We start from the raw sequence: 27609 nt of genomic DNA on the forward strand, positions 1-27609 counted from the left end.
ATCTGGCTGCCTGGATTGATGTACTTCCTGACTAGTTAGTACCCATTTACGATCATACTTATACTTTCCCTTTATAACTTACTGTGTTGATCATGGATGTAAACATATTTAGCATCTCACAACTATGAAAAATTAAAATTGTTCATTAAAGTTTAAATAAACTCATAATAAAATTAATAAGTAAATAAGCATAAGTGATAGCTATGCTTTGAATTTTGTTAATATTCCACTTCTAACATGACTTCTCAATCATTAAAAAGGAATGGGTTCCTGGTGAAATATATTTTTAAGATTTTTGAGGGGCATCTGAAGGTTTCTGATGGCATTTTCCTAAGGATACAATACATGCAACATAAGACGATGGCAATCCACCTAACTGGTTCAGGCAACAAAATCTGTATTTTCTCCAAGGATTAATTTTTTCATGTAATATGCCCTCTCTACATGTTATGCTGGTACAGGTAGTCGTCGACTTACGACCAATGCGACTTGAGACTGTTCAACTTTGACTTTTTTCGCTGTGAAGTCTAAAGTGTCAAATAGTACACTAATAGAATAACCATTTCCTTAGATATAAACTATTTTCTTGTAAAAATAATCTAATTTGTATAAAAATGAATTGATATATATTCCTAAGTCACTATTATGTTTTATTGATAATATATAGTATCCACTTTAAATAGAAAAATAAATATATTAAGAAAACCCTATCCGTCGAGTTCATACTGTATTATACGTCTGGTGATAACATACTTTAGGCGAGGTCGTGTTAAACTAGCTGGCAAATGTGCGATTTTCTTTCAACAGACTATTGATTAATGTTAGTATTTCCACAATCGAAATAGAGTAATTATGCAAAGTATTTCACAGGTCTGTATTAGTTATTACAACTAAGAGAGAATATTATATTTCACAAGTTTCATTTTCTTAGTTTCATCTCATAGATCATATGCATCAAATTTAAATACACTAATAAGGCAAATATTTTCTTTGACATAAAAATACAATACTTTTGCTAAGTTGATATTTTCTTTTACTTGCAAAAAAGGTTTTATGTATTTCGCGAATCGTCCTTTGTCAAGTTTATATCACACCGCACACTTCTGGCGACAACATATTTCAGGTGGAAGGCAAGTGGCAAATAGTGGGATTTCCTATCAATTCATTATAGAGTAATGTTATTCCCATCATCAAAACACCTAGTAACAATGCAAAGTATTTTGGTGGTCTGAATCAGTTGTTAAAAGTAGCCAACAGTACTATTTATCATAAATTTAAGAAAAGATTTTGGTAACCGCACTGTTGTGGGTGACAAGGTTAAAATGCGCTTGTCTTAAGCAGGATGCGCGTCAGTTGACAGCTATGGTGATACTGTTCCATGTAAGTACCATCAAGATATTATAAGAGACCATTGATACCAATTTTTTTTTTTCATTACTGACCTGCCTTAAGAGATTAGTATATAATTTGTTATTCATAGCATCTAGTACTAACTTTCTTGATAATACACATGCCTTAAAAGTATTTCTATATACAGCAAGGCAATTGCTGTTGGAATCGAAGTTTCCTCTACCATGACACATAGGCAGCCAGTGACTGATTGCCTTGCACGATACATCGGCAGGCATTAATGGCCAGCTGGCATGACACAGGCACTAAATAGCACCGTGATAACATGGGAGGGGACTGAATGGCCTGGCATGACACATTGGCACTAAAAGGTAGCCAGATATTACACTCGACGGCCACTGAATGACCTGGCATGACACAGGGGACACTGAATGGTCCAGACTGACACATTAGCAGGCATTGAATAGACCCTCAAGACAAATTCATGGGCCAGAATGACCTAGCAAGACACAGTGGCAGGAAGTGAATAGCCTGGCATGACGCACTGGCAGGAAGTGAATAGCCTGGCATGACGCACTGGCAGGAAGTGAATAGCCTGGCATGACGCACTGGCAGGAAGTGAATAGCCTGGCATGACGCACTGGCAGGAAGTGAATAGCCTGGCATGACGCACTGGCAGGAAGCGAATAGCCTGGCATGACGCACTGGCAGGAAGCGAATAGCCTGGCATGACGCACTGGCAGGAAGCGAATAGCCTGGCATGACGCACTGGCAGGAAGCGAATAGCCTGGCATGACGCACTGGAAGGAAGCGAATAGCCTGGCATGACGCACTGGCAGGAAGCGAATAGCCTGGCATGACGCACTGGCAGGAAGCGAATAGCCTGGCATGACGCACTGGCAGGAAGCGAATAGCCTGGCATGACGCACTGGCAGGAAGCGAATAGCCTGGCATGACGCACTGGCAGGAAGCGAATAGCCTGGCATGACGCACTGGCAGGAAGCGAATAGCCTGGCATGACGCACTGGCAGGAAGCGAATAGCCTGGCATGACGCACTGGCAGGAAGCGAATAGCCTGGCATGACGCACTGGCAGGAAGCGAATAGCCTGGCATGACGCACTGGCAGGAAGCGAATAGCCTGGCATGACGCACTGGCAGGAAGCGAATAGCCTGGCATGACGCACTGGCAGGAAGCGAATAGCCTGGCATGACGCACTGGCAGGAAGCGAATAGCCTGGCATGACGCACTGGCAGGAAGTGAATAGCCTGGCATGACATATTAGCATATTTCCAACAGCAAGAACCCTTATTCTTTCCTAACATTATTACACAAAATCTCAACACATGCTCATTGCATTTGATTTTGTAATTATTGTAAATAGGGACTTCCGATGCTTGCTAAGAGCTATGTTCTTGCTGTTATTACAAGTTCAAGTTTCATGACTCTCCTAATGAACTTTACCTTATAGGTGTGAAGAATAAATTATAAAAGTTAATAAAAACAGCTTATTAAGAACAATTTTTTAAATCAATCAATCAATGAATTAACAACAGAAACTGGAGAGCTTTCTCACAAACAAAGAAAACAGAAATCAAACGGTTATATCTATCCTCAGCGTACATTATATCACCAGACTAATTGTATGTAAAATAAACAGGTCATGCACATTTGCAGTCAACTTACCAAAGCAAAGTCTTCCATCTCCTGTGTATCCTGCTTTGCAACTACAGAAGTAACTTCCTTCTCTGTTAATACAATCTGCTTTCTCATGACAAGAGGCAATTCCCTCCAGGCACTCGTTTACATCTGGAAAAAAAACTTACTTTCATGACGAGAAATGGAAAAATTACAACCATAAGTTCTCTAAACAACTTTGTCAAAGTACTTTAGGAAATTCAAGTATATCAGTAGAGTACAAACAAAATGCTGAAACGCTTACCAAAGCACTGTCTTCCATCTCCTGTATATCCGGCTTTACATACGCATGTAAATACTCCCAACTTATTCACACAGTTGGCATTAACAGAACAGGTGTGTGTACCCTCCAGACATTCATTGACATCTGTATAAATGTAGATTCAGAAATAGTAAATTTCCAACGATTATTTCAAGTGTTTTTGTCTTTACATAAAACTTTAGCGCATTACATATCTTTATCAGTACTAGAACTTTATTACAATATTCATCATAAACCTTCAACCCTTCATAGTTTACTAATATTTGATTGGCACACAAGCTCTGGCTCAACTACTTGTCATCAGTCATTGGGTCACACGACCTGGCCTGACATCAACTTAGTCATGCATACCTTTAAGATTCTTTACTCACAGGCATTCATCTGTCCTACAACCAGAGTGGATAGATTATTTGTTTATTTAACTGGATGGTGAAGTAAAAGGGTAGGTCATCGACGGGTTAAATAGGATTCAGAAAGGAGTGAGATAATGCATAAAATAAGAATTATTCCACAGAACAAACCAAACCCTTAAATTCTTATTCTCACTTGGGAATAACCATATTGTGACTAACCCCCTCATTGCTAGAAGTAAACTTTAAAACCACAGCATTTAGGTCTGAATTATCGCCCCAAAAGTAATACTTTCATACTTTCCATCTATTACCTAACATCTTGGCTATTACTGTAATTAGATTACGATATTTTACACATTTGTTTAACTGAACTATTGAAGCATTCAAACACTAAACCAATTTTCTTAGCCTACATGGTTTACAATGCTAAATAGAATATACAGCTCGCAAGGTAAGTGTTTACAACAATATTACTTTGGCATATACAACAAACTTTCATAAAGCAATAGACAAATTTATGATCATGAATTAAATCATGCTATACATAACAATGTACAAGTTATACTACACTGACATACTGTACTAATATCTATCTCTCACACAAAATAAGTCATGGATGATTAATGCGTCGTGCCTGTGAACAACCTAGAGCAATTTTTGCCACTGTAAATACAATACATCATTGCTTGGTCCCCTATGGGAAGTGGTAGAAGAGTGAAAATTATTTTTTCTAATTTAAAGGTTGAGAAACTTGCATATTTTATATACAGTTACCCCTCCTCATTTTCCGGAGTTAGGGGACACATACCCTTGAACAAAAATGCACGATTACTTTGTACCCAAGGGTAGGTCAACTCTTAACAACCCCAAAACACAGACCACTGCCTATGAGCAGTCAACTAACAACGTAGAGTTGCTGGATTCTGCCTTGGACAGTTTTCTGAAAAAAAGCTGCACAGCCTTAACTTTTACAATACAGTACTTCCAGAAAGGTAAAATCACTGCCAAACCTTTCTCAAACCTCCTCTATAATGTTTACACCGCTTCAAGGCTAAAATCACTGGCTACACATACTGTACAAATGTAATTGCATATTATAGTATACTATACGAAGGTAACTTCATATTATAGTATTAAACACAACTTCAGTACAAGTCATCGCAACACCACCCTATGTTTAAGAAACAACAAATCTGTTATTCCTATATTTCAACACTGATACTATAGTGTATACTATAATATATTTAGCAATATGAATACATTAGTTTAATTAGCTATGGAGAAATGACATATCCCCCAAGTGATTGCTGTCTTCAAGAGATTGGCTCACAGCCCTACCAACTCGCCTAACACAACCAGTATCTACTCTGAAGTACGGGATTTCACAGAGTACATTACTATAAATATACCGTTTTCAATATTGCATACAATTGAAGAATGGCTGCAGAGTAATAGTATAGAGAAGTATGAAAAATATAGAGAGAAAAATGTGGAAGTAAAGCGCAAGGTACGTGAGGCAAAGATGGCAGCTGACCTGAGGTGGGGTCAGGGATTGGGTCAGTCATATGAAGAGAATAAGTAGTAGTTTTGGAAAGAAGTGAAGAGAGTAAGAAAGGCTGGCTCAAGAATTGAAGAGACAGTGAAAGATGGAAATGGAAGGTTGTTAAAAAGAGAGGAGGCAAGCAAAAGGTGGGCGAAATATTTTGAAAGTTTACTGAATGTCGAGGATAATAGGGAGGCAGATATAATTGCTGTTGCAGGTGTTGAGGTGCCGGTGACGGGAGATGAGAATGAGAGAGAGATTACAATAGAGGAAGTGAAGAGAGCACTAGATGAAACGAGAGTAGGAAAAGCATCTGGTATGAATGGTGTGAGAGCTAAGATGTTGAAGGAAGGGGGTGTGACTACTTGAATGGTTGGTGAGATTGTTTAATGTGTGTTTTGTGTTGTCAATGGTACCAGTAGATTGGGTTTATGCATGTATTGTACCACTATATAAGGGTAAGGGAGATGTGCATGTATTGTACCACTATATAAGGGTAAGGGAGATGTGTATGTATTGTACCACTATATAAGGGTAAGGGAGATGTGCATGAGTGTTGTAATTCAAGAGGTATTAGTTTGTTGAGTGTAGTTGGAAAAGTGTATAGTAGAGTAACGATTAATAGGATTAAGGATAAAACAGAGAATACAATCTTAGAAGTACAGGGTGGTTTTAGAAGGGGTAGGGGTTCTATGAATCAGATTTTTACACTTGGGCAGATATGAGAGAAATATTTAGCAAAAGGCAAGGAGGTGTATGTTGCGTTTATGGATCTGGAGAAAGCGTATCATAGAGTTGATAGGGAAGCAATGTGGAATGTGATGAGGTTATATGGAGTTGGTGGAAGGTTGTTGCAAGCAGTGAAAAGTTTCTACAAAGGTAGTAAAGCATATGTTAGGATAGGAAATGAAGTGAGTGATTGGTTTCCGGTGAGAGTGGGACTGAGACAGGGATGTGTGATGTCGCTGTGGTTGTTTAACTTGTATGTTGATGGAGTGGTGAGAGAGGTGAATGCTCGAGTGCTTGGAAGAGGATTAAAACTGGTAGACGAGAATTACCATGAATTGGAGGTAAATCAGTTGTTTGCGGATGATGCGGTACTGGTTGCAGACACAGAAGAGAAGCTTGACCGACTAGTGACAGAATTTGGAAGGGTGTGTGAGAGAAGGAAGTTGAGAGTTAATGTGGGTAAGAGTAAGGTTATGAGATGTATGAGAAGAGAAGGTGGTGCAAGGTTGAATGTCATGTTGAATGGAGAGTTACTTGAGGAGGTGGATCAGTTTAAGTACTTGGGGTCTGTTGTTGCAGCAAATGGTGGAGTGGAAGCAGATGTACGTCAGAGAGTGAATGAAGGTTGCAAAGTGTTGGGGGCAGTTAAGGGAGTACTAAATAATAGAGGGTTGGGCATGAATATAAAGAGTTCTAAAGGAAAGTGATTGTAGCAACTGATGTATGGATCGGAGTTGTGGGGAATGAAAGTGACGGAGAGACAGAAATTGAATGTGTTTGAGATGAAGTGTCTAAGGAGTATGGCTGGTGTATCTCGAGTAGATAGGGTTAGGAATGAAGTGGTGAGGGTGAGAACAGGTGTAAGAAATGAGTTAGCAGCTAGAGTGGATATGAATGTGTTGAGGTGGTTTGGCCATGTTGAGAGAATGGAAAATGGCTGTCTGCTAAAGAAGGTGATGAATGCAAGAGTTGATGGGAGAAGTACAAGAGGTTTGGGTGGATGGATGGAGTGAAGAAAGCTCTGGGTGATAGGAGGATAGATGTGAGAGAGGTAGGAGTGTGTGTTAGAAATAGGAATGAATGGCGAGCGATTGCGACGCAGTTCCGGTAGGCCCTGCTGCTTCCTCTGGTGCCTTAGATGACCGCGGAGGTAACAGCAGTAGGGGATTCAGCGTTATGAAGCTTCATCTGTGGTAGATAACAGGGGAGGGTGGGCTGTGGCACCCTAGCAGTACCAGCTGAACTCTGTTGAGTCTCTTGTCAGGCTGGGAGGAACGTAGAGAGTAGAGGTCCCCTTTTTGTTTTGTTTCATTTGTTGATGTCGGCTACCCCCCAAAATTGGGGGAAGTGCCTTGGTATATGTATGTATGATGAATACTTATTCTACTACAATAGGAAAATAGAAGAAAACGCCACTACAGTACCTTTATGTACTTAGTGTACTAGTAGCATTCATTAAATGTAGTGTACACAGTGTATATAAAAACTTACATATATATTAATGATGTATATGAAATTATAAGATATAATAATTAATTACAATTATCTCTCAACTGTATATGAATATCATGCAAGTATTATGACGTGGCAGATAATATCCTGCATAGACACACAGTTGGTGAGGTGCAGAAGGATAAGATGTTCAGCTACAAACGAATGAATGATGAGAGACTTAACTGCACAGCACGACACATGGAAGTCAGAGCTGTAAAGACAAATTACTTAAAATGGGTTAGTACAGTATGTAATTTACTATTAAATACATATGTAGAGTACATATTCCATATTAAATAAAAGTTTGTAAGGGTTACCCCAATTCTTCTTTATTGAATTATCAGTTTTTATTTGTAAAAGCTATAAAATTTACTGTAAAGTAATTTACCTTCCTGTTGCAAGGAAGGACGATTTTCTATATTGTTTTGTGGACGCTTCACTCATGTTGCTGGAGACGGGGATCCAGGGGTTTCACATTCAGGAGAATCTGTGGCTAAAGAAAGAGATAGCCGTATCACACAAGGGGTGAAGAACATCGTGAAGGGGAACAGCTTCACCACCTTTATATCATCCATGATGATCTTGTAGTCTGAAAACCCCTCTTTCATGGATGTTGAGAGCAACCACCTTTGAAGGGTCCATCTGTAGGCATTTTGCTTCAAACCCTACACCACCCATGGCATTTCTGCCAATTTCTCATGTGTAATGCCTTCAATCTCTTCTGCCAGGTTCATCACTTGCTTTATAGGTTAATTCAAGCAGGTTCTCTTTAGTCAGCTCCTTGTTATGCCCATCCAGCAACACCAAGATGTCATTATCATCCACTTCCTCGAAGCCTACAACTTCCACTTAATTTATTAAGGTCACTATCTTCTCGATTTTACGGGAAAGCTTAATCAGAACTTTAGCTAGCTAAGTCCTTCACACATACTGGCCACAGATGTTTCCAACTAGCATTCATAGTTTCTAGTTTGAAATTTTGGAAATATTCGACAATATAGCAATATCATGAATTGTTTCCAACACTGCATAATGTCAAGATTAGTATTGTTATCCACAGCTGCTAGTTGTGCCATCACTTGCCTACTGTAATGGGCCTTGAAGTTCTTAATCATGGCCTGGACCTCAGCTGGATGAGTGCAGAGCTGTTTGGAGGAAAGAACACCTATTGCACTTTGGTATAAGTACCATGATGGAGGGTGGGTGTCCGGAATGTTATCAAGGGTCAGCAGGACCCTCAACTCCCTTTGTTCTGCAAATACCACAACCTCTGGTACGAAGCAGTAATAAAAAGCTCGGAAAGAGCTCTCCTCATCCACACTTATTCTTGTGGTGTTTAATTGCACAGGGCTTTGCCGACACGTGGCATATCTGGACAAAATCAACATAAAAGTGGGGGAGACAAAAGTGATTTTTCATTAAAGTGTAGTCCTAGTAAATACACAAAAAAAAAAAAATTTAACATTCGACAAAAATTCTAAAAAATTACAGGCATTTAAATTAGAGAAACTGAAAACCTTTACACTGCTATCCTCCTGTCCTTTGCTGCCTAGAAACTAAAAGTACTACATTCCTCCTGGGAAATAGAAGGCTTTCTTCCGTATCTTCCAAAACAAACCTATCAAGCAATACAGGCACATCTGACAATACTCTTAATGAATATTAATTCATATTGAACCTAATATTTATGTAGCAACTTTAAATTCTTAAGTGTACATAAACTAACAATTACATTAAGCATATGTACACTGCAACAAATGACCAATAATCAAGAAAGCAAATACATTTTTAACAAATATACACACATTCAAATTACTTTATTAGTTAACGTGCCGTCCTTAAATTTTACGCCAATTTTACGTTAAGCATGCGCCAATTACTTTTACATTAAGCATGCGTACACTTCAGCAATTGGTGGTAAATCAAGAGCGCAAATAAGAGCAGCAGAAGAATGTTCATGAACTAACCAGTCTCATCAATGTTCCAAACTTGTTCTGGTTTGTACCCCTCAATGATATTGGGAAGTTCTTCGGGGAACACTTTCCCTGCTGCATGGTCGATTCCCTAGTAATATTCCCATTTTTCAAAGCAAAATGCTTTTGTAATCTTTTAAAAAGAGCCTTTGCTGGCTTGTTAAAGTGTATGTGGGGAAGGATGGGTATCTTGACAGTAGGGCGGCTGTGGGGCATTGGCAACCATGGCAACAAATTTTCCTTGTGTTGTTCTCCATGCACCTTACAATACTTCTGTTCCCAAACAAAAGTCTACCTATGGCAGCATACGGTACCCCGTTCTTGCACTTAATAAGAAATTGAACTCTCCCTCTGTTAGTTAGTAATACCTTGAGAAGATGAATCTGCTCTTTTGGGGGCCATGATGTCGATAAAAGATCACGTTTCTTGACAAACTGTAGCGAGAGATGCTCTCGCGATGACAGATGCTGGGGAAAAGACCGACTAAGCAAGAGATGGGGGTGTCGTGCAGGAGTGAAACAGCACAAAGAGCGCGGGCAGTTTGAAAACACAGGTCCGCATGCAGATGTACTAATAAGGAATATGCAACATTTTAATTAGTGGGTATGCAGGTCTCTTTAACATGAGTAACCGAAACCGTGAATACAGAGGGCTGACTATGTTAGCCAAGTGACTCTCGGGTAAGATTTATAGATATAAAACATACTTTACCATGTGGCCCTAAAGCACTCACCAAAACAGAGTCTTCCATCTCCCGTATATCCAGTCCGACAAATGCAAGTAAAACTTCCAGCAGTATTTAAGCAATCTGCATTTGGGCTACATTTCTGCGTTCCCTCTAGGCATTCATTTATATCTGCAACCAAATTAATTTTCATATGAATATAATATATGTAAACCTAACTAATCAAGTGACCTTCATAATGAAAGGAACATGAACTGTCAAAATTTAGAAAAGTATAAGAAAGGGACAAAAATATTGCAGAATAAATGGAATTGTTAGATTAATAATTTAACATTATGTTTATATAAATTACCAGATTAGAAAATCAAACCAAAGTTAAAATTTACTAGTCCCATGCACCCAATTTCATGAAAATAGCAAATTTGGAAATTTGTATTTTTCCTAACATACAAACCTGAAGCTATTTATTAGGGTATTACTTTAGGCAACACTGAAAACCAGCCAAGACAATTTTAGTGAGGGATAATTACCCCATCCGCTAGATAGTGGGAGGGGGTTGGGGTAGACTAGCTACCCCGCTCACCCACACCTGTCGGTTGAGTACCCACTTTTGCTTTCTGGCAGGACTTCTAGGGGGACAGGGTGGGGGTTGGGGTAGACTAGCTACCCCGCTCACCCACACCTGTCGGTTGAGTAACCACTTTTGCTTTCTGGCAGGACTTCTAGGGGGACAGGGTGGTGGGCCAATTTGCATAAATAGCTTCAGGTTTGTATGTTAGGAAAAATACAAATTATTTCCAAATATGTTATTTGTTCCGACAAATACAAACCTTCGCTATTTATTAGGGCGACTTACTTTTAGGAGGGAGGAAGCCCTTACCAACTGGCCTTGGTCATGACCCGGAGTCCTCTCTATTTCGATCTGTGATCGATAGTAGAGGGGACCCTACCCTCGCTAAAATCAAAGTAGTTACAAGGTAACTCACTGATACCGGCCTGCAGAAGCTTGTGTGTGAGACACTCATGGCTTGTCTTCACGTAGGAACTCGAGGATTCTAAGACATATCCAATACCCTCCCTCAAGAGGTATTGGTGATGTAACAAAGTATTCATTCATACCCAGGATGCACAAGGGAAATGATTCTTACCTGCAGAGGGGTGAGGTCAGCTATGCTGCTGTCTTGCGGAGCTATTTCCCCAGGGGGGGAGAAGGAGAAAAAGAAGCAAGCCAGACATTCTTTTCATTCACCCTAGACTAACCCGGGTAACCTCAGCCCTCAACCCTCTGCTACTTGTCCATCAAGGGGCCCGAGGCATTAGATCACTTGTTGTGCGGCCACCACAGGGCCAATGGAGGTGGTTTCCATGCTCCTGTGGGTTACGTCTTTCAGGTAGTGGGCTGTGAAGGTCATCCGACGCTTCCACATGCCCGCTTGCAATACCTGTGCCACAGAAAAATTTTTCTTGAACGCCAGAGACGTTGCAATGCCTCTGACATCATGAGCTCTGGGTCGGTTGGACAGAGGAGGATCTGGATATAGAGCGTATTCGATTACTTTCCTTATCCAGGAGGAAATGGTATTCCTCGTGACCCTCCTCTTGACCTTCCCCGTGCTGACAAAGTGTGCTTGTACACGGGGGCGAGCTTTTGCCGTTCTTTTTAAGTAACACCTCAGACTCCTCACTGGACATAGTAACAGTTGGTCTGGATCTCCAGTTACAGAACGAAGAGACACTATCTGAAATGGGCCGAACCTGGAGTCCAGCACACCCGGATTTTGAGTCTTAGCTACAAACTCGGGAATAAAGTTGAGGATTACTTCCCCCCATTTCCTAGAGTGGGGACGACTCTCTTGGCCGAAGCCAAAGCGAGCAGGAACACCGTTTTCCATGTGAGGTGACTATCTGAGGCCTGGCGAAGTGGTTCATAGGGGAATCCCTTCAGACCCGAGGACCCGAACCACGTTCCAAAGGGGAGGTCTTAACTCTGCCTGGGGGAAAGTAAGCTCGTAACTGCGTACGAGCAAAGTAAGTTCCAACGAGGAGGTAATATAGACTCCTTTCAGTCTAAAGGCGAGACTCAAGGTTGAGCGGTAGCCTTTTAACTGCAGAGATCGAGAGAAGCTTTTCTTCCCGAAGGTATACAAGAAACTCCGCTATAGTTAGAACAGAGGCATCAAGGGGAGAGATAACCCTTCCACGACACCAACCACAGAAAACTGACCACTTCACCTGGTAGACTGCCTCTGTGGACCTCCTGAGGTGTCCAGCCATTCTTTTCGCAACCGATTGCGAAAAGCCCCTCTGTGTGAGGTGCTGCTGGATAGTCTCCAGGCATGAAGTCGAGCGAGGCTACGGCTCTGTGAAAGATGTTGGCATGTGATTGTTTGAGGAGGTCGTGTTGTGGAGGAAGGTCCCTCGGGATCTCCGTGAGGATATGCAGAAGGTCAGAGAACCATTCTGTGTGATGCCATAGCGGAGCTATGAGGGTCATTTGCAAATTGTTGCTTGCTCATACCTGGTTGAGGACTTTTCTCATCAGACAGAACGGGGGAAATGCTTAAGCGTCCAGGTTTATCCACCGTTGTTTTAAAACATCTTGCCAAAGAGCTTGGGATCCGGGACTGAGGAGCAGTACAATGGGAGCCTGAAATTCAGGGCCATTGCGAACAGATCCACAGTCGGGGAACCCCACAAAGTCAGGGCTTTGTTGGCTATCAGAGGATTCAAAGACCACTCGGTGCCAACTATCTGAGTCGCTCTGCTCAGCTTGTCTGCTAGCACATTCCGCTTGCCTGGAATGAAGCGAGCTGATAGTGTCACCAAGTTGTCTTCTGCCCATCTGAGTATCTCGACTGCAAGATAGCACAGCTGTTGCGAAAAGGTACCGCCCTGTTTGCTTAGATAAGCTACTACCATGATGTTGTCGCTCATCAGCACCAAGGAGTGCCCCGCCAGGACCTGGTGGAATTCTTTGAGGGCCAGAAAGGCTGCCCTCATCTCTCAAGAAATTTATGTGCTGGTACAGCATGTGAGCCCCCCACCCTTCTTTTGATGCATCCGAAAACAGCATTAATTCCAGGGGAGAGATGAGAAGATCGACCCCTTTGCAGAGGTTCGGCTCCGCCAGCTACCACCTGAGGTCCAACTGTTCCTCTAGCCCTATGCGGACTAGGTGATCCCGGGAATCTGAATACTGGTTCCACTGGGATTTTAGTCGCCACTAGAGGGATCTCATCCTGAGGCGACTGTTGGGGACCAGTCGGGTCAAGGAAGAGAGGTGACCGAGAAGGCGAAGCCAATACTGCGCCGGGCGCTCTTCCCGACTGAGGAAGACCTGTGCTATCTCCCTCAGTCTCTGGATCCTTTCGTCTGATGGAAACGCTTTGTGCTTTAGGGTGTCTAATCGCATGCCTGGGTATACCAGTTCTTGAGAGGGGAGCAGTTGAGACTTCGAGGTTTACCACGATCCCCAGATCCTGGCAAAACCTCAGAAGTTAGTCTCCGTGGCGGAGAAGGGCCGCCTCCGAGTCTGCCAGAATCAGCCAGTCGTCCAAGTATCTTAGGAGATGGATGCCGACTCTGTGAGCCCAAGATGATACTAGGGCGAATACTCAAATGAATACCTGGGGTGCTGTGGAAAGACTGAAACAGTACCCTGAACTGGTAATGCTTCCAATTGAATATGAATCTCAGATACTTCCTGGAAGACGGGTGAATTGGGATCTGGAAGTATGCGTCCTTCAGATCTAGAGTGCACATGAAGTCCTGGGGTCTTATCGCTTGTCTGACTGTGTCGGCCGTCTCCATCCTGAAAGGTGTCTGTTCGACAAACCTGTTCAGGGCCGAGAGGTCGATGACTGGTCTCCAGCCTCCAGACGCCTTTTTCACAAGAAAGTGTAGACTGTAGAAGCCTGGAACCCGTCGAGGACCTCCTGGAAAGGGTCCTTCTCTAACATAGACTGGACTTCTGCCCTGAGGGCAAACTCCTGTGCGGATCCCTTCGCACAGGAGTTCAATGGAATCGGAACTCGAGTCAGCGGTGGGAGAGAGCGTGAACGAGATACGATACCCTGAATGAATCACCTCGACCGTCCAGGGTTCGGCCCCGTGGTAAAGCCACCTCTGCCAGCGGCTTTGCAGGCATCCCCCCACAAGTGGACAAATGGGAGGATTGCCTGTCTTATTGGGACCGGCCTCAGCCAGATCCCTTCTTACCCTTTTCTCCACATTAGGATTTTTTGCTGTGAAAGGCCTGCTTTGCACCCCTTTTACCCTGCTGTATTGGGTCTCTAGCTCTTTTCGGCTGCGGGTTCTGCTGTGCTTTCCGCTGTGGCAGAGAGAGGTAAGGTCTAGCTGTTAAGACCTTTTGGATGAGGGAGTCCTGACTGGACTTCCTCCACCTCTCTGCCACCCGTTCAACATCCTAGGGATGGAACAAAGAATTGCCCTCGAAAGGAGCATTTATCAGATTTCGCTACTTCGGCCTGAGGGAGATGTCTATAGAGCTTGCCTATGACGGCATCTATCCTCTTCAGGATAGTGTTGGCCCAAAGGTTCACTACCTGATGAGAGAGGAACTCGGTGGCCCAAGTGCCGGACAAAAGGAAAGTCTCCAAAGACTTCCTGGAGGACTCCCGAGACCGGTCTTTAGACCGCATCAGTTGTCCTAAGGATCCTAACCAGAAATCCAGCCACGAAGTAGCCTGCATGGCGTACTTCACCACCTTTTCCTGGTTTAGGATTTCAGAGGCCGAAAAGGAGACAGGAAGTCTCCTAAGTTTCTCGACGGGGGTGGCCTTCGAGAGTGACTCTATAGAGTGGTTGAGAGGCATCGTTGGGAGAGATTCTCCGAGGATCTCGTAGTACCTCCTCTGAAACACATACGGAGGTGGTAAGAGCTTGGAGTTAGAGTTGGAGCCGAGATAAGAGGTGGAATCAGTTGCCTGGGACACAGCCTTCTGTTTGGCACTCAACCCCTTTGACCAGGGCAAAGCTGCACTGGTCCTATGAGGTTTCCGAGTGTCAGAACTGGTCAAGGACCGTTTCTTTTCCTTCTAGAAGGGCTGCCGATGGATCTGGAAGTCCATTGAAGGAACGGATGCAGGCTAGGACCAGCCAGAAGGCGTGTTCAGACTCCTTCCTCTCATCCTCGGTAAGCTTAGGGCTAGCAGCTGCTGGCAGAGCGTTGTCCTCGAGATCGCTCTGCCCTTCCACATCAAAGCTCTCATCCATAGGAGCCCGGCGTGGGTCGAAGTCGTCAACTGTACAGATTGGGGATAGGGAGACTACCGGGGAGTGCTTGCTTTCGGCTGCCGGGGAGGCAGAGAGGAAGGAAGCCTGGCCGAGGATTTGGGGATGGTGAATCAATCCTTCAGTTCCCTCCTACGAGGCCGGAGATCCTCTGTCCCCAAGGGCATAGAGGACTCCGTCGGCTTATGGGTGGAATGTAAGTCCATTGCCGTACGGGGTGAATCCCCTCCGGTCGCAGGTCGTGCCTCATTAGACACTATCTTGACCGGTAAAGAAGGGAAGGAGTCTCCATAGTAAGTAACTCTCCTCCTTGGGGGCTGAAGGACGAATCCTTTTCCTTTCCCCTTTTGGCCTGGCCTGTGGCGTCTTGAACTCTGGGGGCTACCCTGAGGTTCATGCCTAATCTCTTCCAGAAGTCTTTTGCAAGGGGATGATAGTCTCCCCTTGCCTGAGGGGCCCGCCCGTGCGAGAACTTCCGACCACCTCCTAGGATCAGGAGAGGAGAGGACCCCGGGAAGAGGAGGCGACAAGGGAATCCTAGGTGTATCACCTAAGGACTGGGAGCGGGGAAAGACTCCCTTCATGGCTTGGCGCATTACATTAAGTTGCTAAGCCACGGGGGGTCACGGGTTCCTGTGGAACTAGGGGGAAGGTCCTTAGGAAAGGACTGCTCCCTGGGTTTAGGAACCTGGGCAGGATCCCTAACCCTCTTGTCTGATGGAGGCTTCCCTACAGGCAAGATAGGCACAGCCCTACCCTTAGGGATAGGATCTGGGCTCGGTCGCCGTTGTCTCTGTTGAGGCCCAAGGGGCTCGAGAGAGAGATTGTGAGGGCCAAGATGGTCGTGCGCTCTTGCGCCGAACTGTTAGTAGGAAGAAGGGAGCTCGCGCGCACCTCTCCCGATTGCGCGCACCTTTTTTGCCCTCCTGGAGCGCATGAGGTTATTTGCGAACCTGGCGCGCATAAGGTCGCTCGTGCCCATGGCGCGCAGTGTGTTATTCGCGCACATGGTGAGCAACAGGCTATTCGTGCATATGGCGCGCCATAGAATGAACCTGTGTGCCATGATGGCCATTTTGTTTGCGGGCGCCAAGGCGGTCGTGCGCGCCAACATGGTCGTGCGCTCGAGGGCGCTCAGGTTGATGAGAGAACTCACTGCTACGCTCACCCGAAGGTTCACGATAGCTTGTGTTGGGTGAGCGCGAACGATCAACACAACGAGAGTTTAAAAACTGTCATATTAAGAATGACACTGGTCACGAGAACCCGAAAGTTCAGCGTGAATTGTGTCGCGCGAACTCGGAGCAACGCAACGAGAAACCAGTTTCTCTGGCATGAAACACCGAAGTGTTAGCGCGACTAGAGTTACTAGAGCCCAAGGATTCAGCGTAACTCGTTACAAAACCCCGAAGGGTCAGCGAAATGAGGAATCTAGGTTCCTCTGTCACGAGAACCCAGAGGTTCAATGTTACCGTCGTTACGAGAGCCCGAGGGTTCAGCGTTACAGAAACCCAAAGGTTTCAAGTCCCGAGAGCCTGAAGGTTCAGCGCGACGGAGACCCGAAAGACTCCTGCTGTCATGAGAACCCACGGGATCAACATGACTAGACTCCGAAGACTCACGATCACGCCAGCCCGAAGGGTGATCGTCACGAGACCACGAAGGGTCAACGTGAGGAGAACCATCAGGTTCAAAAAGACGTCTCCTCACAGCCCAAGGAGAACGCCCGGGGTGGAGGGGGTTTACACACCCCTCCACTCTACGAACCTCCGGAGAGGAACGTACAACAGACTCCACCCGAGGGGGAGGCTGATTAGGATAGACATAAATCCTCCGCAGGGGAGGAAAGTTCGCCTGAAGGAGAACTACGCTTATAACAAGGTTCTCTTTCCGCCCCTGGAGGAGAACCTAAAGCGCAAGGAGATTGCCGATGCACAGAGGCAACCTTCTCTCGCGAACGAGAGATGTTCCCCCGAAGGGGAAGCCCGCCTTAGAGAGAGCCCTGCTACCGCCCCTGGTGGGTTAGTCAACTCCTCGGTGTCTGAATAAGACCCAAGGTCTGGCAAGGAACAGGTGCTCTCTGGGGGAAGAGATGGAGCCGACTCACTAGGGAAGCCGTCATCCTTGTCTATCCCCCAGGGTTGATCTGGAGTCACAAGCCCTGCGCTACTGCTCGACCGTACCACGGAGGGGCCTGGTCGAGGATTAGCTTCGGGCAGAAATTTGGGCGTAGAGGAAGCAGAAGCCAGCGATTTATCTAATTTCGAGGAAGACTCCGAAAGCGAAGATTCGCGTTTAGACTTCTTCTTACGCGCAAACCTCTCCCACTGGGAGGCAGGCCACTCCCTACACTCGGAACAGGTGTTGTCCCGCGAACACCAAGTTCCCCGGCATGCCGGGCATAAAGGATGTGGGTCTGTCTACAAGGACGACATGTAGGTGCCGCAGCAGCGGCCCTCAATCCCAGGACATGTCCGCATAGCGGAACAATAACCATACACACACCGACACACAAAAGAAAAAGAAAAAGTAATATAGTCAATGCAGCTTGTTAATGGGAGAGAGAGACGGCACGTCTACACTCTACCGAGCCTAAAGTAAAAGTGGTTACTCAACTGACAGATGAGCGAGCGGGGTAGCTAGTCTACCCCCAAACCCCTCCCGCTAACTAGTGGATGGGGTAATTATCCCTCACTAAAATTGTTTGGACTGGTTTTCAGCGTTGCCAGAAGTAATACCCTAATAAATAGCGAAGGTTTGTATTTGTGTCGGAACAAATCATTTTTCACAACGTAAGGTAGCCAAAGTTTGTAAAGAGCTTACTTAGGATCCAAACTTTTGCTATCTTGCAACAATTCCAGACCCCTAAACTAATTGATTTACACTGGCTGCCGAATAAAGTGAGGATTGAATTTAAAATATGTACAATAACCCACCAAATTATCAGAACCGGGCATCCAAAATACTTAAGAGAATTGCTACATATTGCGCAGCCAACAAATCGTGTCGACACGAGAATAGTTACAGATTGCTTCAAATTGTTGGAACCTAGATATATGTCTACTGTAGGCGCCAGAGCCTTTAAATAAGCGGCCCCGAGATTATATAATAAGCTCCCACGAAACATTCGAATGATTGAAGACATTAAGGCTTTCAAGAGAAAACTGAAGACTTTCTTATTTCATGAGGCTTTTGACAGTGACGATTAAACAGTAAATGAGGAATACAAGACATGAAACTTTAAGTACTCTGAACGAATAAGGTAAAACGATAGTGGAGGTCCTGTACAGAGTGGGGTTCCCCTGCTGCATGGGACCGGAAAAGCATCCATCAAAGTAAAGTAAGTAAGTAAATATAAAAATCTTCAAAATTAAAGCAATTTCTCAATTAGGATCAAATACTGAGGTAGCATAGTAGATGATTACAAACAAAATTTGGGTTCTTAAGTTCAAGACCCTTGCAGACCGAAACTTTTTTTACTGGTGTCCACAACACTAGCCATCCCTGTGAATTAGGGAAGAGATTATAGGAGAGCCAATAGATCTACCAGCTTGATAATTTGCAGCCAATGTTTGGCTTTCCCTTGAGATAGCTTGGGTGGAGAAGGGCCTTTTCCACTGACCATATAAAATATGGTTGATCACAAGGACATTGCACAGTCCCTTGCCTCTTTACCCTTAAGTGATTAATAAAAAATTGAGATGCTTGCGTCACCCTTAAGCGATTTTAAAAAATTAGATTCTGCTATCACCCTTGACCAATTAAAATAAATTTGTAATGAAAAAATGGCTTTAGCCAAAAGAAAACTTGAAGCATAGCTTACCCGAGCATACTTTTCCATCGCCAGTATATCCTGTTTTGCAGACACATCTGTAACTTCCTCCTATGTTAATACATACCGCATTCCTACTGCACACACTTGTTCCTTCCAAGCACTCATTGACATCTGAAATATAATAAACCAAATCATATACAAAACTACCAGTTCAATCATACTTGGTTTCCAACTAATATATATTGCATCATTTGATATAAAGAAGTGCAATTTTGTACAAGGGAAGCAAGTATCATCAAAACTAAATTTTCTTATACATTTCAATGTAGATAAGAGATTACAAAATTTCAGAAAAATTATTTTCTTACAACTTATATAAAAAGAATGTCAATGATATAAAAACTATCAAGCAAATACTTGTAAACTAAATTGCAACTGACAACCTTTAACATGAAGACTACAACAGCTAACAGTTGTCTGAAATATAACTATCACAATGAATGATACAGACACAACACAGGCAGTCCCTCCATTCAAATATGGCCCATTCCATGAATTATAATCAAATTTGTATGATACAGTCACAAAAATGTATAAATTACAGTTTGTGTATGGTGGTAATCTGTAATGTCTCGTATTGGCTATATTATGCAGTATATTTAAATCCACAAATTTTATGAATGAAATCTATTTAGAGATTTACTAGTCGAGTTTTTAATACTCGAGAAGCGCAAGATTCTCCACTTAAAAAATAGTGAACGAGTAAAGCGAGTCTTTCATTCCAAACCACTCTCAGAAGTTGGGTGCACAAAGTTTGCTTTAGTATATGGTCCTACTTTCCCTCCAGATAAGCCATGAGTAATGTCATTCAGTCATTGGCTCACGAACTAAAAATGACCCAGATTTTAGATGAAAATAGTGGTGGTCAAAATGAAATTGCTGATAGTGACCTATGGTTCTAGCAAGAATTAACAGAAATAGGCTTTAAATTGTGATATCTTAGCTCAAGGAATTACCCAGGTGTCTTATCCCAATGATGAGGAAAAAGTTTTAGAAGACTCAAGATGAGTGATGACAGTAACATTTCCCATTAGATTCTTGAGTTATGTAACAAATAGTTTCCAAAGGATTTACTTTTTTCAATTGTGTCTGCTACACTGACATGTTTGTTGGGGATCTGCCATCTATAATTTAAAAAGATCACAACTTATCTGATAATTTTCATTAAAACCTCTGATATTAGGGAAAGTTTACTGTACCATAGGTTTAATCAAGAACTTATTAAGTAGACAGGTGTTTAAGACAAATCTTGCATCATAAAAAAGCAGTTTTGCTGAAGAATGCAGACAGTCAAAGAATTCTGGACAAGTGTGTTCAAGCTTTCTCTAAACAAGAACATTACAAACATAAAAAACCTGGTTACAAGAGAATAGACAGACAAGTACAAACACCTCGAACGACAAAAAATTGACGATTGAATAGACCAAAGCTTTGTACACAGTATAGCATTAATAGGCAAATAGTGGGAATGATCCTACTTCACTTCAAGGTTTATATGGGGACCTTCCGATTAAACATCTGTAATTAATTATTGAAAGTAAAACTGCAAAATGACAAATTACTTGGTAAAGCCTATTATTCTACCTCAAATTATTTTTAGGACAAAATTGATAATCACAAGCCTAACTTTAATCCAAACTGGAGCAATGTATAAGTATTTCGACAAAAAAAAAAACAAAAAAATAACACTAATTTGATGACTGAATAGTTAAGATATTTGTCTAAAGGGAAGTGAATAAAAAGATCAGGCACTTACCACTACATCTCCTTCCATCTCCTGTGTAGCCAGGCTTGCATAAACAATTGTAACCACCCTCTGTATTAATACATTGGGCTGCAGCATCACAGTCATCAATGTCTTCCAAACATTCATTTATATCTGAGAAGGGACATGGTAGACTCACTTATCTAAAGTAGAATATATATGTATCAACCAGGCAATCAAAACAGATACAATGAAAAATAATGACTGATATGATGCAAATAAAAAAAAAACTACCTTTTCAAGCAGTGGTGGCTCATGGCTAAAATTGGTGGAGGCACTGTTCCAGAAAATCTATAGCCTTTATTTTGAAGGAAATAAATAGGTTCAAGAAAATTTATTCAAAAACTTTATAGAATCCTAAAAAACTAAATGGGCACTCAGAGCATAGAACTCCGCCGCGGCAGCTTATTTCTCGACCCTTTGCTCAACCTTGACCTCAACATGTATTAATTGGTGTGGATTTTCATACACTCAAATACGAATCTACTTTGAAGTCTCATGACAACGACGTCTAAACTTATGGCTGATTACCTGAATTGGTTTCGACCTTCCCAAGCTTAAATAATGTCTAGCTTTTTAGTAAGTTAATCCCAGCAAGTTTCATTGATCTACAATTAAAATGGTGGCCAGGAAGCTGTTCAGAAAAACACAAACACGGGGTGAAAGATATCCTCCTTCCAACTTTGTTGGCAGAGGTAATAAATTTTTTTTTCTTACTATAACCTAAACTGTTCCTGTTCAAGCTTCATTCATTCAGTTACAAGCAAAAGTTCTTCTCTTTAATTTGCACAAATATATCAATTTTCTCCATCTCTGGACGACATCCAGAAGAAATTTTTCTCCATCTAAGGCATTGCAAGTGCATTTATTGTAGTCTTTCTGAATTCATAGTGTTTTTTAGAATTTTTTTTTTTTCAGTGTTGAAAAGCAGTATTCTGCCTCTTACAAGAGCCATGGGAATTATCAAGAGAACTGAAAAAATAAATGGAAAAGAACCTTAAAAAGAAATTAAATAGAATAGCTAAAAGTATGAAAAAGAAATTCCACGCTATCACATTCAAAGAAGTTAAAAAAAATTAATGTTTTGAAGGTTATTGATGATATAAAGTGAAAACGGGGTGCTGCAGTTTCACAGTGCCTATATATGAGCTGCCATACCTTTTCTAGTAAAAAAATAAAATACTGATCAACTAACTAAATATGGGCATGGCACCAAAAAACCGAAATTGTTTTCGTTCTATAAAATATTAACCCATATATTTTAAGAAACTTTCACTAGGTCTTAATTTCAATCCTGAAAAATACTATAGCATTGTAAAAATAAGGCTTAAAAACACAAATGTTTATAATACAATATTAGCAATGATAAAATAATCAACTGCATTTTTATGCAATAAACATCTCTAAGAGGGATTAAGAAAACTAATTTAGTTTTACCTTGATGGTTTCTATGAACTCCCATCAAGAAATATCAAAGCTTCATCATCTTTTCTGGATACACCAACAAAAAGGGGATAAAAATATATGTTGAATTGGACCACAACACTGAACCAAAGGCTATTAATAATAAAGGGAAACTATGAAATTCTTGCTACCACGGTTGAAAAATATTTGGGTACAAAACTTTGGTCGGTTACCGATTAATAAAGGATAGATCTTAAAATATATCAAAATCCCAGCTTATGGAAATTCAAGTAACAATATATGTCACTATTAGAAAACTAAGTTGATAAAGAAAATGCAAATCATGAATGAAAGTTCATTATGGCAAGGCAAAATAATCCAGTCAAACGCTACAGTTTAGAATATACGGAAAACAAAGGTGTATAAAATAAATGCCTACAATTGCAATTCTGAAGACCGATTTAGTTTCAAACAACTATTATGTTCTTTTAACACTTCAGTAACATCCATCCATATACTAAACATTTTACTATCAATAGAATAGATCATTAATGTTCATGTAAAAAAACAACCCTTATTACGAAAAAAAATTGGAAAAAACTTACCAAAACATGATATTCCATCGCCTGTGTAACCTGAATTACAGAGGCATTTAAAGCTACCTTGGACATTGATGCATGCAGCATTAACATGGCAGTTGTCTCTTCCTTCTAAACATTCATTTATTTCTGAAATAAAAAAATCAATTACCATATAAATCCCAAAATAATTATATAAATGAGAAAATTATTCATTATACCAAAAATATTTCAAGAATAGGCTGAAAGACATTCAAATTTACATCTACCTCCCCATATATTATTGGTATACACATACAAAATGAGATTATAAAAATTAAAATGCCTTTTTCTCTAAAATGTAAAATATTCAATCAATGGGCCTACCAGTATTAACTTGTGTATCAGAAACTTTAAGCCTTAAAGTTTTAGAACATAAGCTTGTTAAAAAAAAAAAAGAAAAAAAAAAGTAACATGAAGACAAGAGCAAACTACAGAATATTCTAACGATACGAAAGAAAAGGAAACAGACATGGGCAAGACAAAATGAGAACGATAGGTAATGGACAATAAGAATAACAGAATGGGTCCCTGAGATTGCAAACTAAGCGAGGGATAAAAGAAAAGAATGGAATGATGAACCAAGAAAATTTGCTTGTGAAAATTGGACAAGAAAGAAACCGATGTGAGTGGAAGGATATGTTAGGCCTTTGGTCGGCTGTGGACTAGTTATGGATGATGTAAGGTGAAGTTGGCTCTCTAGATCATTATCTAAATTATAAGAATTTTGTAGTAGAATGAATAAGCTTTTAAAGCCACATTCAGCTTTCATATCTAGCCTAGTTTCCACAATCGAATATTAAAACAAATATATTGACGTCTATAACCAACAATTCACTAATGAAAAATAGAATCTGCTGAAGAGACATTGTAACACCATTCAGATGTGGCTGGAACTTCAAAAGATTTGATATGCAAAGGATACATTAGCAAATATTTTGGCAATTATTAATTTCCCACCGACTTCACTCGTTTTCTGGATAGTAAATCAAATATCCAAGATTCAATAAAAACTGAATATTTTCATGGTTTAAATGAATATCAATAAATATCTATTGTAATCAATTAAATATAATTAAGTAAACTAAATTTGCAAATGATGGAGAACTATACTTACCAAAGCAATTAATTCCATCTCCAGTAAAACCTGGCGGACACTTGCAATCAAAGCTCCCAATAGTGTTTGTACAAATGGAATTTGGGGGACACTTATTTAATCTTTCAACACATTCGTCAATATCTGAAAATAATTTCTCCTTCAATAACACATTTGATGCGAGTAAATGCAGTGTATCACAAGACAACACAATGCTTACTGTTCATTATCATTAAACATAAGTAATTAGGGTTTTCATCAAGGTTTTAACTGAAACTTGCATAAGTTCTTGAGCCATGTAAGTGGAAATAATATAAACAATACACTGGAGGACCTGTGAACAGTGGTAGGCTACAGGCAAGACCAACTGCATATCATAAAAACAATATGATAAGCACGCCACATAACCTGATATCAATGCTACATTATATTCCCTCTCCTTCAATAACATGAATACTTCCATTTACATTTACATATTCCTTACAACATTTATGCTAAATGTTTTATAAATACACAATTTTAATAATAGTCATGCATATAAGTACAGTATACAATTCGAAGAATAGTCCATCACTTACCAAAGCAATTACTTCCATCTCCAGTGAAACCAGGCCTACATGTGCATTTGTAATTTCCCACAGTGTTTATACAGTAGGCATTAGGGTGACAGTTGGCAGTCCCTTCCTGGCACTCATTGACATCTGTAAAATCTCTAATATTTACAAACTTTATAGTAGTCAATGATACAACAGTTATGAGAGGTCATCTTCAATAAATGACAATGTTAAAATAAAAGCCATTTTTTCAAACTGGCTTCTATAAATACTGTAATTAGAAAATTGAGTTATATTTCAGCAATTTTTGTCATCAAAATTCTCCAATATCAAAAATGCAATAGACAAATTAAAGGGATTTTGACGAAGGAAAAAAATATTTCTGGGCGAGAGACCTGTGCCGCCCAGTGAAATGCTCCTTTTGCATCATTTCTAAGGTATATAACTGCTATGTATTACCAGAGAAAAAAGTTGCATAGGAATGCCAGGGTTGAACCCAGCTCGCTCACCTAAATAGGTGTCGGTATAATACTGGGGCGTGTTAAACCACAACCAGAGGTCTCGTGCCATTTAGATATCTCCTCTTCAACATCCCTGTAACAGCGAGGTGCCGTTCAACACCCACCACTGAAAGCTACTACCACCATCTCAACCCACGCCAATTACGTCACTCCTCATAGCACCCATGTTTGGGCCCATTCTGGGAGGGAAATAGAAGGTGGGTTCACTGGGCGGCACAGGTCTCTCGCCCAGAAATAGATTTTTCCTTCGTCAAAATCCCTCTTCTGTGACGCTCCGTGAAATAGTACGAGAAATGGTCCCAAAACTTGGAACTAACACCTGAGGGGATAGCAAATTAAAGACAAAATATAAAAAACATGGTTTAATACAAATAGTAAACAAGGATACTAAGAAATCCAGTGAATGAACCATTCCTTATAAGGAAGGATAGAAGGATAAGTTAACAAATTGCAGCAAAACTTCCAAACTATGAAAGGACAAAGAAAATGCAATGTAAAATAATAAACTGAGATCAAATGATAATTTACAATCCTGAGGCTAAATACAAACAAAATTAAACTCGTGGGAGAGTAAGGCTATTTACAGACATGACAAAATAAGAGTGCACCATAAGGGTACAGCTCAGGTGAAAAACAAAACCAAAACTAAAGTAGGGACAATAAGTAAGGTAGGTAGAAGGAAGGAGGATAGAGCAAGACCTTTATTATGAATCATTACTTTCAGGAGGAACCACATTCCCTGCTGCCACTTTAGCAAATTTTAGGGCTTCCAAAGGTTTTAAATAGTGGCGTTTAAAAACTGTTGGAGAATTCCAGCCTGTATATTTCGTAAGTTCATCAAAATTCATATGGTGAAAGTAATTAATAGATGTAGCTACGGCTCTTATATCATGAACGTGAGGGAATGATTCAGGGTTAGCCTGTTTAATGAAATACAGAATCTGCTGTCTGATTCCTTTCAGGGTGATGGTTCCTCCATTTTCTCTAATGAATAAGGGCCCTGAGGACTTAATGGAAGTTCTATGTAAATAGGCTTTCAGTGTGTTTACTGGACATAAAGATGGATCCTGAGGAAGTGGAACAATCTTCCAGGGGGACCATCTGTTCTGGGGGTCCTCATTTTTCGCTAAGAACCTTTTGTCAGGGGAAAGTAGGACTTGCCCTGACGAGAGAAATTCAATATGACCTGGATCTCTAGTCAAGGCTGATAGTTCTGATATTCTGGCGCCAGAAGCTAGGCTCATTAGGAACAAGGTTTTCCTTAATAATGGAATGTAATTACAAGTCTCGTTAAGAGCGTCAGAAGTCAATTTAAGTACATCATTCAGAAACCAGGAAACTGAGCTAGGGCAAGTTGATGGTTTCAATCTGGCGCAGGCTCTCGGGATTGATGAGAAGTATGAATCTGTAAGGTCAATATTAAAACCAATTTGGAAAATCTTTTTCAAGGCAGATTTAATTGTAGTAATAGTACTGGCCGCTAGGCCTGATTCAAATAGAATTCTAAAAAAGGTTACTGTCAGATTCATAGTCATCATCTCAACCTTTGAGTCCCTTAAAAACTTGCGAGTTTCTTAACAGCCGAATCATACTGTCGAAGGGTGGATTCTCTTTTATCCAATTCTAAAAATAAGGTATTTTGAGGATCAATATCTGCAGCTCTCTGAGCTGTAAATTTCATAAAGTCCATAAAGTTAGGGCACTCTGAATTTTTGAGGAAGCTTACACATTGCGAGTTTGTACTACTTGAGTTAGTATTGGATTGGGTATCTGCCAAGGGTGGAGACCCAGTTCCACCAGCAGGGGAAACCAGTTGCTCTTGGGCCAGTTGGGGGCTACTAGAGCAACCTGGCCTTTGAAAGTTCTGAGTTTGTCTAACACTTTCATCAACAGATTTATTGGTTGGAATAAATAAATTCTCTCCCAAGTGTTCCAGTCCAATGACATTGCATCTGTGGCGTAAGCCCGAGGGTCCAGGTTGGGGGCTACGTAGCACTCTAGTTTGTGGTTGGACTGTTGCAAACAGGTCTATCTAGAGACCCGGGAACTGAGATAAATGGATAAAATCCATTTGAATGATTTTAGGTCCAGTGACCACTCCGACTCCAGCGGAGTTGTCCTCGAAAGTGCGTCCGCCACTACATTCCGCACCCCCGCTAGATGGACTGCCGACAGATGCCACTAGTTCGATGCTGCCATGGAAAATATTGCTAACATGACATGATTTATGTGGGCTGACTTGGAGCCTCCTCTGTTTATGCAGTGGACTATGACTTTGCTGTCTAGAACCAATCTTGTATGTTGGTTCTTGTCTGGGGTCAGTCGTTTTAGAGTTGGGAATACGTACCGCCATGGACTAGGACACTGATATGAAGTTGTCGGAATACTGTCGACCATAGTCCTTGGACCTTCCTGTACTGGGAGTATCCCCCCCCCCCCCCCCAGCCTGTTAAGGAGGCGTCTGTGTGAATGACGAGT

The 27609-nt window shown here is 41.5% G+C and overlaps 1 protein-coding gene across 1 annotated transcript in view; it reads right to left on the reverse strand.

Annotated features, from left to right (window-relative positions):
- LOC137653520 (fibrillin-1-like) overlaps positions 1–27609 on the reverse strand; it is a 234878-nt gene that overhangs the window by 21480 nt on the left and 185789 nt on the right. The window contains 8 exon segments of the mRNA XM_068387022.1: positions 3036–3158; positions 3292–3414; positions 10135–10257; positions 19163–19285; positions 20931–21053; positions 22949–23071; positions 24078–24200; positions 24635–24757. Coding sequence (XP_068243123.1) covers positions 3036–3158; positions 3292–3414; positions 10135–10257; positions 19163–19285; positions 20931–21053; positions 22949–23071; positions 24078–24200; positions 24635–24757 — 984 coding nt within the window.

This window comes from Palaemon carinicauda, chromosome 1, assembly GCF_036898095.1.
Source record: "Palaemon carinicauda isolate YSFRI2023 chromosome 1, ASM3689809v2, whole genome shotgun sequence".
Lineage (NCBI taxonomy): Eukaryota > Metazoa > Arthropoda > Malacostraca > Decapoda > Palaemonidae > Palaemon > Palaemon carinicauda.